The sequence below is a fragment of the Artemia sp. Qi Xiang Cuo genome, chromosome 20 (assembly GCF_049724085.1).
Source record: "Artemia sp. Qi Xiang Cuo chromosome 20, ASM4972408v1, whole genome shotgun sequence".
NCBI classification, from domain to species: Eukaryota; Metazoa; Arthropoda; class Branchiopoda; order Anostraca; family Artemiidae; genus Artemia; species Artemia sp. Qi Xiang Cuo.
In genome coordinates this window covers 42,571,260-42,585,703 of record NC_142813.1, presented here as the reverse complement: position 1 = coordinate 42,585,703, position 14,444 = coordinate 42,571,260, and the positions used below count along the sequence as shown (strand labels likewise).

General features: G+C 36.5%; 1 protein-coding gene across 1 annotated transcript in view; it reads left to right on the top strand.

Annotated features, from left to right (window-relative positions):
- The window catches only part of LOC148940229 (diuretic hormone receptor-like), a 319,450-nt gene that overhangs the window by 13,489 nt on the left and 291,517 nt on the right, over positions 1 to 14,444 (top strand). Inside the window, exon 2 of the mRNA XM_089106103.1 lies at positions 7,031 to 7,121. Coding sequence (XP_088962229.1) covers positions 7,100 to 7,121 — 22 coding nt within the window. The 5' untranslated portion in view covers positions 7,031 to 7,099. The remainder of the gene's footprint in view (positions 1 to 7,030; positions 7,122 to 14,444) is intronic.

Here is a 14,444-nt window from a genome sequence, read left to right as displayed (position 1 = left end):
AAAATATAAAATAAGAACGTGTTCAAAATAACGTAAAAAATGTGCCAGGCAGCATTTGCTTCATCAAACTAAGAGTAATTATCGTTGTTATGACCAACGTTTTTGAAAACTGCTTTGTCTCATTTACAGTGTTTTCTAATAGCCATTTAATTCTAAAAGTTAAGAATTGCAAAATCAAAACGAAATTAACTTGAGAAACTATCATCAAAAATCTTTTGGACATCCTTAACCAAATTGAATGCCATGATGACCGTTGGTGCTGATAGCTAAAATTATTTTTTTTACGTTCATTAATTTTTTGCCAATGATTAATGTAGTGGCAATGTCAAATGCCTCACTGCAAGTGAAAAAAAAAATCAATGGGCTTGCCAACTTCTGTGGTTACTACTTAGCCAAGGAAACATGACCTGATGCACGTCTCTAGACGGCATTTACGTTGTAATGACTTTAATTGACTATATTGTATTTAAAAAGTGTATGTCAAGTTTTTCTGTTTTTCTTCCCTATAAAAAGGAGCACTGGTGCTAATTATTGTCTAACTTCCATTGCTGATAGTACTAATTCTATGTCGTTGGGATGTTAAGCCACCTGAGGCCACTTCTCCATTATAAAATGGTGATCCTTATAAAAAGGAGCACTGGTGCTAGTAGTCCTGCCTTCGCTGCTGCTAGCACTACTGCAAAGTCGATGCGGCGTTAAGCCACCTAAGGCCAGCACTTCTCCATCACAACCTATTTCGATTTTCTCTGTTTATCATCCTTATAATGAGGAGCACTCGTGCTAGCTATCCCTCTTCCTTTGCTGTTAATGCTACTGTAAGGTCGTTGCGGTTTTAAGCCACCTGATGCCAATACTTCTCCATCACAACCTATTTTGAATTTCTCTGTTTGCAATCCTTATAAAGAGGAGCACTGGTGCAAGTTGTCCCGCTTCTTTTGCTGCTAGTACTACTTCAAGACCGTTGGGGTGTTAGCCACCTGAGGCCAACACTTCTCCATCACAACCTATTCCGATTTTCTCTGTTTATCATACCTATAAAGAGGAGCACTGGTGCTAGCTATCCCTCTTCCGTTGCTGCTAGTGCAACTGCAAAGTCGATGCGGTGTTAAGCCACCTGAGTCTAACACTTCTCCATCAAAACCTATTTCGATTTTCTCTGTTTATCATCCTTATAAAGAGGAGCACTCGTGCTAGCTATCCCTCTTCCGTTGCTGCTAGCGCTACTGCAAAGTCGATGCGGTGTTAAGCCACCTGAGTCTAACACTTCTCCATCAAAACCTATTTCGATTTTCTCTGTTTATCATACCTATAAAGAGGAGCACTGGTGCTAGCTATCCCTCTTCCGTTGCTGCTAGTGCTACTACAAAGTCGATGCGGTGTTAAGCCACCTGAGTCTAACACTTCTCCATCAAAACCTATTTCGATTTTCTCTGTTTATCATCCTTATAAAGAGGAGCACTCGTGCTAGCTATCCCTCTTCCGTTGCTGCTAGCGCTACTACAAAGTCGATGCGGTGTTAAGCCACCTGAAGCTCTGTTTATCATACTTATAAAGAGGAGCACTCGTGCTAGCTATCCCTCTTCCGTTGCTGCTAGTGCTACTGCAAAGTCGATGCGATGTTTAGCCACCTGAGTCTAACACTTGTCCATCAAACCTATTTCAACTTTCTTTGTTTATCATCCTTATAAAGAGGAGCACTCATGCTAGCTATCCCTCTTTCGTTGCTGCTAGTGCTACTACAAAGTCAATGCGGTGTTAAGTAACCTGAGGCTAACACTTCACCATCACAACCTATTTCAATTTTTACTGTTTATCAACCTTATAAAGCGGAGCCCCCGTGCTAGCTATCCTTTTTCTGTTGCTGCTAATTCTACTGCAAAGTCGCTGCGGTTTTAAGCCACCTGATGCCAACACTTCTCCATCACAACCTTTATTGAGTTTATCTGTTTGTCATCCTTATAAAGAGGAGCAGTGGTGCTAGTTGTCCTGCTTCTGTTGCTACTAGTACTACTTCAAGGTCGTTGGGGCGTTGCGCCACCTGAGGCCAACTCTTCTTCATCACAATTTATTTCGAGTTTCTCCGTTTTCCATCCTTATATACAGGAGCACTGTTGCTAGTTGTCCTGCTTCCGTGGCTGCCAGTACTAAGGCCAAACTTTCTCAATTAGAACCTGTTTCAGACTCCTACCACAGCTATTTCTTAAAAAATTTCCCAGATATTGGGTTATCTCCCCTGTCCCGGTTAAATCTAATATAGATATATAAGAGATTGATCTATTTAAGACCCATCTATCGAGGATAGATTTTTTACAAGGGATTGTTCCAGCCATAGTTTAAGCTACCCATTTGACCGACCGCATATCAAACAATAGCAGTGAGAAAAATAGACACAAAACAGTAGCCACAAAGCTGTACGTACAATGGGGTTCAATTCCACTTTCTAGATATAAGGCAATAATGAAAGAAAGATTAAGATGGGTAGACCACGTTATATTAATCAAACATTATATACCACCAAATACTTTGATTTTGGCCATCCAGCTGGTGCCACAAGAAAAGTAAGTCTTCTCCCAACGGGGGCAGATGAGGTGATACGAAAGGATTTAAAACAAACTGTAACTTAATGGGAGGCATTAAAAAGTTAAGCTGGAATTTTGCCCATCTGTGCTTGTTTGAGATGATTTGGTGCTACATTATGTCATTAGTATTAGTAGTAATATGTAGTAATTAAATTAAATGGGTCTATATGTTCCACTACGGTACAATTCCCCCCTTGCAAGCTACTTGTTGAATCTTTCCCGGATATAACATGTTTCTTTCTGCTGATGAGATTTTCAAGACCACCAAGGTTTCTTTTTTTAATACAAGTAAGGAGTAAGCTGGTTACCCTTCTTTTATGATGTGGCGCTTTAACTTTATGCCCAAAAAATATCTAGCATAACTTCCCCTCTTTTGTTAGTTTTCATGCTTCTGTATCACAATAAGCTGCACTGGTCTACATAAATTTCGTTCTTCTGATTCCCCATTTGGTTCTATATTGTCATCTAACTGATTGACAATAACTTGTACCTATTGTTATTTCATCGCCTGTGTCTTCCATCAAGCCTGCATCAGTAGTTGTAAGACTATTTAAGTAAAGAATCTTATCAAATTCATAGATTTTTTCTTTGCTCTCTCACTAGACATTGGACAGCATACCCACCCTTATATATATAGCCTATGTATATATATGAACATAGAGATAAACGTAGAGATAAGGATTTAATATATATTAAACATAGAGATAAGGATTTAATTATTTGTAATATTTTTCAATCTCCTAGTGGCTCTATTCCTCCGTTTTTATGCATCCTTAATGATCTACTGCTGATACATCCTTAAGCAGTCGAGGGAGTTTTCGAGGATTATTTTGGAAGATTTGAACATAAATTTGACAGATATGAGGTCTATCTTTAGATTTGATTTTATCTATGCTTGCCACAGGTCTCCTTAGGAGTTATTGTAAATCTAAGAGTAATTTAAATAATAAATAACGACGAAGACCACACTGCCTCTCCATCACAACATCAAAAACAAGAAGAACAATAGGGAAATCTTTTCACAAGACAGTGAAGATGATTTGAATGAAAATTTCCTTGAATATAATTTGAATGAATAATTGGAGCAATCCTTAGGAGTAAGAGATCCTTAGTTACTAAGAGATCCTTAGGAGCAATTGTAAACCTAGGAGGACATTTCCTGCAAAATCCTTGGATGACCCCTGGTCTCTTTAGTTGTAGGAGAAAAAATAGTCTCTGGAATAAGTTTTATAAGTCTGCTATCCCAATGAATACCATTCAGTTTTAGCGATTCAGGATCTATAGGAATATCTGTAATTCTGTGTCGAAAGGCCAAGTCCCAGTATTACTTTAATTGTTTTTTTCTTCAGATTGCAGTAAAAATATTAAAAAAAACTTGGCGGGTAATAAACCTTGTCCTTAAACCCTTCTTTCAGTCTCCATCAGTCCCTTCATTTCTGGTTCTTGATGGCAAAATAATGGCGGTAAACGGAATGTTCAAGATGCATTTTCTTCATATCTTTCGAGTATTCGGAAATGCGCGGTATCTGCTGTTAATTCTTCTCTTTCACAATCTAATTCCAGGTCTTATCCAGGGCCACTTTGAATTAAGTCAATATTTCTCGAACGGTCACCTCGAACGGGCATCTGAAATAAAAATTACTAGAATTGTTATGGGTTAGAAGAATTCTTCGTCATCTGACCCTGATAATATTCCTACTAAAGTAATTAAGTCCATACTTTCTTCTATTATTTTTCCCTTAAAGAAATTTAATAGCCTGCCCTTTCAGCAAGGTAATTTCCCGAATAATCTCAAGTGCAATTGGGCTAACATATTATGTAAATTGGGGAAGAGGACACAAAATAATCCAGCCAACTAATGGCTAATTTTTCTGGTTTCTGTGTTTAGCAAAATTGTTGAGAAGGCGATGCTTTCCTGTCTTAATAATTTTCTTATTTGAAAGAATTAATTCACGATTTCCAATTTGACTTTCGAACAAATCATCCAACTGAGCATGCTTCTGTAGTTTTATTGAACTACCTTCACTGTGCAATAGACTCTCTTCTGATTCCTGCTACTTTGTTACCCTAGTTTTTTTTATCCTAGTTACCCTACTTTTTTAGTTATTTTTTTCTATTCAATATCTCAAGCTTGTACTCAACTGTTTGAAATTGATCGATCCAATGGCTCTATTAGTCGGCCAAAGGATGGATATGTCTGTTTCCAAAGTGTCCACCTAGACGAAAATTTATCTTTTAAGCACCATATTGATTTGACTAAGATGAAGGTATGTAGAAGCCTTGATATTCTAAGAAAGCTCTAACATAATTTTCTTGGACCGATTCGAAGAACCCTATTTCAAAATTTATTCGATCTTATGTTTTTATTGCCCAGTTATGTGCCCAGTTTACTTTTCCTTCTTATTTCTTATTGCCCAGTCTACATTTCCTTATTTTCTTGAATCTCTTTCCAATACTTACAATAAAGGTATAAATCTTATCCAGGATGTAAATCGTTCAGCAACTAAATCATTATTTGATGTTGAAAAGCTTTATATCCTTTCCTGTGCATCTTTCACTTTTCTTCAGCTCCATGGTGATCAATCAATCAATCAATCAATTCATTCAATCAATAAACTTAACAAAATACACTTCAATATAAACTCCCCCGTAAGGCTCTATGGCCAGGAAAAAAAACAGGGGAGAAACAAAATGAAGCAAATACATAAAAAACAAAAACATTTTCAGCATCATACATTCACACCTTTAAGAGACTCAACACAAGAAAAAAAAAATGAATAAAAAAAAAAAAATTAACAAGAAAAAAAAATCATAAAATACAAAGATCCACATAAAAAAAAGAAGATAGAGAAAAAAAAAATCAAAAACTAAACAGGGGACTACCAAGTAATCAATTTATTCCATGTGGACTACCCTTTGATCAATCAATAAATCAATTTATTCAACCAATAAATTTATGACAAAAACACTTCAATATAGAACCCCCCCGTAAGGTTCTATGGACAGGAAAAAAAACAGGGGAAAAACAGAAATAGCATAAATACTAAAAAAAAAAAAAAAAAAGGTAATTTCAACATAATGCATTTCAACCTTTCAAAGACTCAACACACAAACACATACACACACAAAAAAAAAAAAAAAAAAAAAAAAAAACAATAATTAAAAACCAAAACAAAATGCGATTTTTATGAGACCCCACCCCCACCCCCGAACAAAAAGAAGAAAAAAAAAGATGTAGGACAATCCTATAAATTAAACCAAATTCCGAAAAAATAATTGAAACCAAACCACAAAAAAAATAGACAAACTCATTACCCCTCACAACAAACATTTCCAACCCAGGCTAGTCCCCCCGCCTCCCCCCCCCCCAAAAAAAAATTAAATTAAAAAAATAATAATAAATTTAAACATGAAAAATCAAGACATAAATTTTTTTTTTTAATTCTTTTGAAACTACCAAACGAGTGACATTCTTGAGCTGACTCAGGTAGGCTATTCCAAACGATATGACAAGTAGTTAATGGATTAAAGTCAGACCTTACAGATGGAGTAAATAAAATATTAATATTCTTTGAATTGCGAAGATGATGCGAAGACCTATCAGCGACGAAAGAAGGAGTAATTTGAGGGACTGTGGGAACATCACCATGAATTTGATGAAAAGTGAAAGACGTGCACGAAAGAATGTAGAGAGACTGCAAATCAAGTAATGGGCAAATCAAGATATTCCTAGGTCCCTTAGGTTTACGTCTTCTTTTGTATCTAATTAGTTGAATCATCAGCTCCGTTATTCTCACAACATTCAAATTCCGCATACTCGAATCTCGAAGAGTAAGATCGGATTTTAACCCTCTCGATGCGTTTAATTTTATGTGGAATGCCCTCTCGATTTGGCTCAAGTATGCTACTCGTTTGGCATTTTCAAAAACTTATTAGAATTTTTTTGGTTTCCATTTTGTGCAGTATCGATTGGAGTCTATTTAATTTATTTAATTTTACTTATTTATTTAATATGTTTAAGTGTTTTCTTTGGTTGGTTTAGTGCTTAATTAAAAATCATACGTTACTCTGTTTTACAGCCCTAGGAGCCTTTGAAAAATTAGAACAATGATATACTTTTCAAGATTTTCTGTTATCAGTTTCGTCGGGGGGCTAGTTGCACTACAATCTTTTTGGTCACTTAAAAAGGGCACTAGAACTTGAAAAGAGTGATTTTACTTTAAACCATATACTGTAGACATAACTCCAGTAAAGAAATATGATTACACTAATTTTGTGTAAATTTCATAGGCCTATTGACAACTTTATTATGCAGGTTACGAATTCAATTTTACTCTGGAAGGTCTTTTTTTATCCATTTTGATGTATTTGTTATAAGCTTTTTTGAAGAATTCACCACCAGATTCTGCTGAAAGTTTAAAAATGATTGATGTATATTTGTTTTTTTTCAGGCATGGCTGTTGGCGTGACATATTCTGGCAAAAAATTTCAAATATGAATGCCAAAATATTTCTTGTGAAATGGAATCTTTAAATGAGACAGGTTTGTAAGAATTCTTATCGGTCATTAAGTTTAATTTCCTTACCTGTTAACTAATGTAAAGCCTTTGAACGGGCCTCTAAGCGTGGATGTATTTTTGGCAAGTGGGGCCAGAAATTTAACAATAATATACCCATAACAAATTACGGTGATTCAAAATGGGTACAATTCATTAAGTTTAAAAATAATCATCAAAAGTTATTGGGCTAAGAATGTTTCCCTATTTAATAAAACAGGGGGAAACAATCCCATGACAGAACACTTGTAGATTCCTTAATTCGATTTTCACCATCTCTGTCTAAGAGCCAAATACATGTAGCTTAAATTCCCTTATGCAGAAATACAAAATTTGCGTTTTTCAAACAGAGTGACCACCTTTTTTTGTTTTATTTATTTTTAGGGGGCAAAGCATCGGACCATTGTTGCAATATGGTCCATTTAACTGGAATTGGAAGTTTTGGTGCCCATTTAAGTAGCTAAAAAAAAGTGCCAACGAATACAACGATTACCATTCGAAGAGGGCCGAAATGCTACTGGATGAAAAGTTTGAGATAGCGAATTGGTTTAAAAACTGCTTAGTCAGCTTCCCAGTTTCAGATGTTAAAATAAAGCACGGACGCACATTTGTTCATTAAAATACATGCAGTCCGTACAAAATAGCCTATTTACATAGAGAATCATTCTTAAGTTTCGTTTAACTGAATTGATTCTTTTGATTCTCCATAAAGTTATATACTACGGTTAAAAATTATGGATCATTTCTTAGGGAAGGGAATTAATTAATCTTTCTGGGTTTGGGGGAGGGAGGGGCGTCTTAACTGGAGCCCCAATAAGTGCATTTGCAGTTCTACATTTTTAACTTTCATTGATGCTCTAAGTAAATGTAGAAGCAGGAAGACCGATGGTAGTATGTCCCCCTTAATTTCATTTCTTTCTGTGGAATATTTGTGGGGCAATCTTGTAATAAAGGTGATGAGGGGAGGGGTAACAGCTCTCCTCTTGTAGCAGAATCTTAGACCCTCAACCACCTCTGATAAATTTTCAATGAATGATACACTTTGAGGGTGGCTTACTCAATAATGACCATCATCCTCGAAAAATTGATCAAAATATTTGAAAAGATGCACTTTTCAGAGGTGATTATTATTTAGGGATGGTTGAACCAGTGTTGTGGGGACGTTGATCTTGACTTTCAAACACTTCGTGGTAACAAACTATTAGTACGGAGGAATTCGGCCTAATAGTAACCGGAACTCTAAAATCATAATTTTGATAACAAAGATACATCAACAGAATTGGATTTTTATGCTGATTCCAAATAAATATAAGATTTATTAAGTTTCATGTTATACTTCAAAAGCTACATGCCAGAAAAAATTTGCTTTATTTTCGAAAAACGGGAAACATCCCCTAAAAGTCAAGGAATCAGAGAACCATAATGTGAAGGTTTCAAGCTGCTATCCGCAAAATGTGGAATTTTGTATTTTTGCCAGAAGAAAGATTGCGGATGCGTGTTTATTTGTTTGTTATTGTTTTATTTTTTTTTTGTTCTTCCCAGGGGTGATCGTGTCGAACCTATAGTCCTAGAAGATCAAGACAAGGCTCATTTGAATGGAAATGGAGTTTTAGTGCCCTTTTTAATTGACCGAAAATATTAAAGGCCAACAAGCCACCCTCCTATGCCCTTTTTTCCCCAAAGCCATCATATCAAAATTTGAAGATAGCCAGTGTGTTAAGTATGGTCGAAAGGGCCAATGACTGTGTCCTTGGGAATACCATGACTCCCCCAGTTTCCTGGGGAAAAGGCTACAGTTTATGAAATTTGACCATTGTTTGCATGTAGTATTTGTTATTGGGGGAAATACACAACATTTTTAAAGGAGGGGCAATATTCTGCAGGCGAGAATTAATCGTTGGGGTAAAGTTTCTGTGGATGAGCACTCCGATAGAAATTCCACAGGGGGGAGTTCCCTAGAATTCATATACGAAACTCGTTTTATTTGTCTTACTTTCTCTTGGGCGACTTAACTTTACATGTGAAGGTGTTTCGGGAAAATCGTCCGGGGGAAATTCTAAGCTTGGTTGAAATTCTCTGGGAATTTTTCAGTGGGGGGGGGGGGTTATTCCACCGGTGGAACTTTCCATGGGGGAATTATCAACAGAAGAAATTCTCCACGGGGGAATTTTCCACGGGAGAAACTTTCGTTTTGGAGGAGGGGGATATTCGGGAAAAATATTTCCACATAGGGTGGATTTCTGGCATGACTTGAAAAACGATCTAAAAGAAAATTAAAAAAATTTTTAATGAAAGTTTGTTAAAGAGGATTTTTCAGGTGGAATCGTTCGCAAAAAATTTTCTCGGGGGGGGGGGGATTTGCAGGGAGGATGGAATTGTCCGTGGGCAATTTCCTGGTGGGAGGATTTCACATGGGAAAAAATTAATTTGGAGGACTTTTTTGGGGGTTGGGGATTTTACATGAAGATTGGTATATGAAACAGGCTGCCACTTCCTCAATACCCCGCTCTTTACGCTAATGTTTGACTTGTTGTCCATTGTCTTATTTGATATCTGTTTTCTGTATTTTGAATTTGTTTTATTTGCAAAATGAAAGGCTGCGTGGTCTAAGAAAATATTTACTTCCCGTTTATATTTTGGGAGGTGGCAGGGATGGATCGGAAGCCTCCAAACCCTTCCCACGGCTATGCCAAGACCCAGGTTTTTTATCACCATAATTCTTATTTTTGAATAGACTAAAGAATGGTAAAGTCAAGGTGGAAGCATGATATATAAAAAAATGGCCAGTTAAAATCTTCTTTTATTCCAACATCCATTTAAGGACCTACTACTGGTTTAACTACTAATTAACAACAGTAATTATCTATAATTAAAACAAACCACTAGAATTTACTATTCGAGTCTGTTAGAATGTTAATATATCAAAAGGCTCCTATAGCAAACTTTTATCTCTTTAATTATGGAAGTCTTTAATTACGGTACCTTTCCATATTTCTGCTTGCCATGGATAAATGTAGGTTAACATAGATTTTCTTAACGCTGCATATAACTGACGTTGATCAACGTTGGTTGACTTTGATATTGGCGTTCTGTGTGCCCCAGATTCACACTAATTCTATCCACAGTTTAATGAATGTCTGTATTAAATAAAAAAAAACAAGTTTTTTAAACTGAAAGTAAGGAGCGACATTAAAAATTAAAACGAACAGAAATTATTCCGTATATGAAAGGGACTGTCCCCTCATCAAAGCCTCGCTCTTTACGCTAAAGTTTTTTATTGTTTAAAAATAAAGTTGTGAGACAGAGTCAAACTTTTGCGTAAAGAGCGAGGCGTTGAGGAGGGGACAGCCCCTTTTATATACGGAATAATTTCTGTTCGTTTTAAGTTTTAATGTCACTCCTTACTTTCAGTTAAAAACGTTTTTGAATAAATACAGGTTTTGATCTTGGCTCACCGTACATGAATAATTAAAACAAAATTTGCATATTAATTTACTTTTATTTAGTTAAATGGCTTTCTCGAAACTTGTTTAATTTTATTTACGAACGTTTTTATTAGTAATAAATATACGTAACTTACGAATTAACTTACGTACCGAACTCCTATATTCATGTATTTTTAATACGTTTATTAGGGGGTTCGCCCCCTATTCAATACCTTGCTTTTTAAGCGAAAGTTCGAATTTTGTTCCAATTCCTTAAAAATGACCGCTTAATCACAAAGGCCGCCAATTAGAATAAATAGCTCTTATGAAAGTACTAAAAAATCTTTGGCTTAAAGAGTGAGGCATTGACTACGGGGCGAACCCAATCACATATGTAATATTTTCTGTTCGTTTAAAGTTTCGATGTTGCTGCTGTTGCAGTTGAAATACTTGTTTTTTTATATTAAATTTCTGATCTTTTTTTAAATAATGCTGGGAAGTCCGGCGTCCCCTCCACAGCAATATCCCTTCCCCCTTGAAAACTTCCTTCATGGAAAGATCCTCCCTCATAACCCCCAACCCACCCCCACCCCCCATTACCAGGAAAAATCTCCCCTGAAAACGTCTGTATACTTCCAAATAACCAATACTATATGTTAACATTGGGTAAAGTTCATAACTTTCAGCCCTCCCCGGGAACTTCGGGGAATTAAGTCATCCTAAAAGACATACTTATAATATTTACGAACATGCTGAACAAAATGGCTACCACAAAATTTTGATCAAATGACTTTGGGAAAAAAATGAGCGTGGGAGGGGGCCTAGTTGCCCTCCATTTTTTTGGTCACTTAAAAATGGCACTAGAACTTTTAACTTTAATTCCATTGAGCCCTTGCACGATATCCTAGGACAACTGGGTCGATACGATCACCCCTGGGGAAAAAACAAAAACAAACAAACAAACAAAGAAACACACACCCGTGATTTTTCTTCTGGCCAAAAATGCAAAATTCCACATTTTTGTAGATGGGACCTTGAAACCTCTTCAGTAGGGTTCTGTGATACGCAGAATATGAATGTGTGATTTTCAAGCAGGTTCTATACTTCTGAAGGGGTCTTTTCCTCTTTTATCAAAAATCAGCCAAAATTTTCTCAGCCGCCTAACTTTTGATGGGTAGGATTAAACTTGATCGAACTTATATATTTAAAATTAGCATTAAAATGTGATTCTTTTAATGTATCTGTGTGTATCAAAATGCCGTTTTCTAGAGTTTCGGTTACCATTGAGCCGGGTCGTTCCTTACTTACAGTTCTTTACCACGAACTGTTTGATTTAAAAGTCAAAGAAACCTGTTAATTGAATTAAAAAAGTCTTACTTTTAAAGTATTACCGCCAATAAAGATTTGAATATGCGACTAAAACTATTCAATAATAATGCCTTAAAGCGTGTCCGTCGCTGTAATAACGTCCATCGGAGCAGTAAGGGTCACTAGGATTTTACACCTTAGAAGGCTTATGCACAAATTGCAATAATAACGTCCATATGTGTAGTAAGGGTCACTAGGATTTTGCACCTTAGACGGCTTATGCATAAATTGCAATAATAACGTCCATCGGTGTAATAAGGGTCACTAGGATTTTACACCTTAGAAGGCTTATGCACAATTTTGGGGAACAGATTTCATCTTGTATTCGTTCATGTACAAAATGATTAAGATATCCCGTCGTCCTTATTACTCGGTTGCTCCTTATTAATTCTAAAAAGAGTGAAATGACTCCTTTACTCCTTATTAATTATTACCAATATTACTTAATACTCCTTATAAGTATATATCAGACGATTAGAAGAGAACATGCCTTTCGCTCCTTCCATAAGAAAGCCAAGCTGATCCTGTAATAGGGTGTTTTTTTTTTAACTTCTACAACTACTACTCAAAACTCACCACAGCAACAAGTCGCCTGAGGCCAACACAGCAACGCAAGCTTCTCTTCCATCCTGATTTGCTCAAGCCTTCCTCTTTGCACCCTCCCAGAAAGTTTGCATTTCCCTTAAATATCTCTTTACGACTTCTTTTTTCCAGATTCACTGCTAGCCATTTTTTTTTGGGGGGGGGGGATTTTACAGACTGGCTGGTCATTTCTACAGACTGTTTTTTATTAATAACTAGCATAATGTCCGTTTACAATACGATACGTAAATCACAGCACGATTCGGTAAAACTGTTGCCTTACCGACCAGGTTGGAGATTTCGGTATATGTCATGTCATTAGTTTCATGCTCTTTATTTAACCAAATAGAAAATTGTGGCATCATCTCTAAAATCGCGGTCCGCAAGATAAATCTTCCGTCACATCCAATGTGTCAAAAACTTGTTCGTTCTTTTCTGTATCTTTTCCTGTAAATATATCACGGTTTAGCACACTCTCGAAATGTTCTGCCCATCTCTCTTTAATTCTTTCCTTCTCCCTAATTGTGCCCCCTTCCTAACTTTCAATGGGACAAGTCAAGATTGACAAATCCCTCTCAATCTGTTAACATGTCAGTACAAGGTCTTACTATTGTGCCATCTAGCTGCATCTTCCAGATCTTCAGCAATTTTATTCAAGGCCTCCACGCCACACCTCCTTAATTCACATTTTAGTGCTTTCTCCATTTTGTTTACATTGCTCTTATTTTCATATGATCTATCAGTCAAATCATTCTTGTACACACCCCTCCTGCTCTTTATTAAACATAAAACATTTTCACTAATATTCTTAGCTGCGTTACTAACTATCTTCCCTGAGACACGAACAGTGACTTCACAAACTATTTTGCTAAAATTGTTCCTTCCATCTTTGGCATTGTCAAATTTTAAGGTCTCCTGTTTAGTATCCAATTGTTCCTGGTAAGTCTCTCTCAAATTCTCATCCTGGAGCACAGTTCATATAATTATCCAGTATGATCATTCCCTATCTCACCCATTAAAAAAACCCGGACTGGGGTGCAAGTGCTCCAGAGAACATAGAAACATAAGTGGCGTCAGATCTTTTCACGGGTAGACAAGTCAGACGCGAAACAATCGGAAACAAGTGGAAACCCGCTATTACGAATAATACACTTTACGCGAAACAATCGGAAACAAGTGGAAACCCGCTATTAATAACTGCACGAAGAAGTGGGAGGAGCTTGTTTTTCGCGCCGAGAACGAAGACCAGAAATGATCTGCGATATGCTTACTGGATAATTATATGAACTGTGTCCTGGAGTCTGCCAACGTTATAACTTCCCGGAAGGTAGTTACTCTTCTTATATTTTAGCTTTAAACTGAGCCTAGGCACTACTAGATGGTGATCGTTACTTTTAAAATCGATAACAGCATTCCTATATACCCTAGTATCTTGCGATCCCTCAGTCTTCAGTTTATAATAGCATAATTAAAAAAAGGTTAGCTGTCATACCATAACAGCTGAATACCATTTATTTATGACAAATACTGTATTGGTTATAATTAGATTATTATGCCTACAAAATTGCAGCAGTCTGAAGCCATCACTGTTTTCTTTTACTGCACCAAATTTACCTAGGCTAGGATACCATCTATCACTATTTCTACCAACCTGGGCATTAAAATCTGCTAATAAAAATACCACATTTCCATCAGGGACCCTGTCTTTTTGTCCCAGCAGCTGTAATTTCAATTTATCTGAGTCACTGCTAACTCTATCAGTCGGCTCTACAGGGGCAAATACTACTATGACTGATACCCTGCAGTTTTTATTCATAAATGCAGCGACTAGTATTCAATTATTAATACCTTCACAGCCTAAGCAGGACTTGGCAGCTCCCTTATTCATCATGGGCCCTAATCCCCGCCTAAGTAGCCCTACCCCCCATCCTTCCT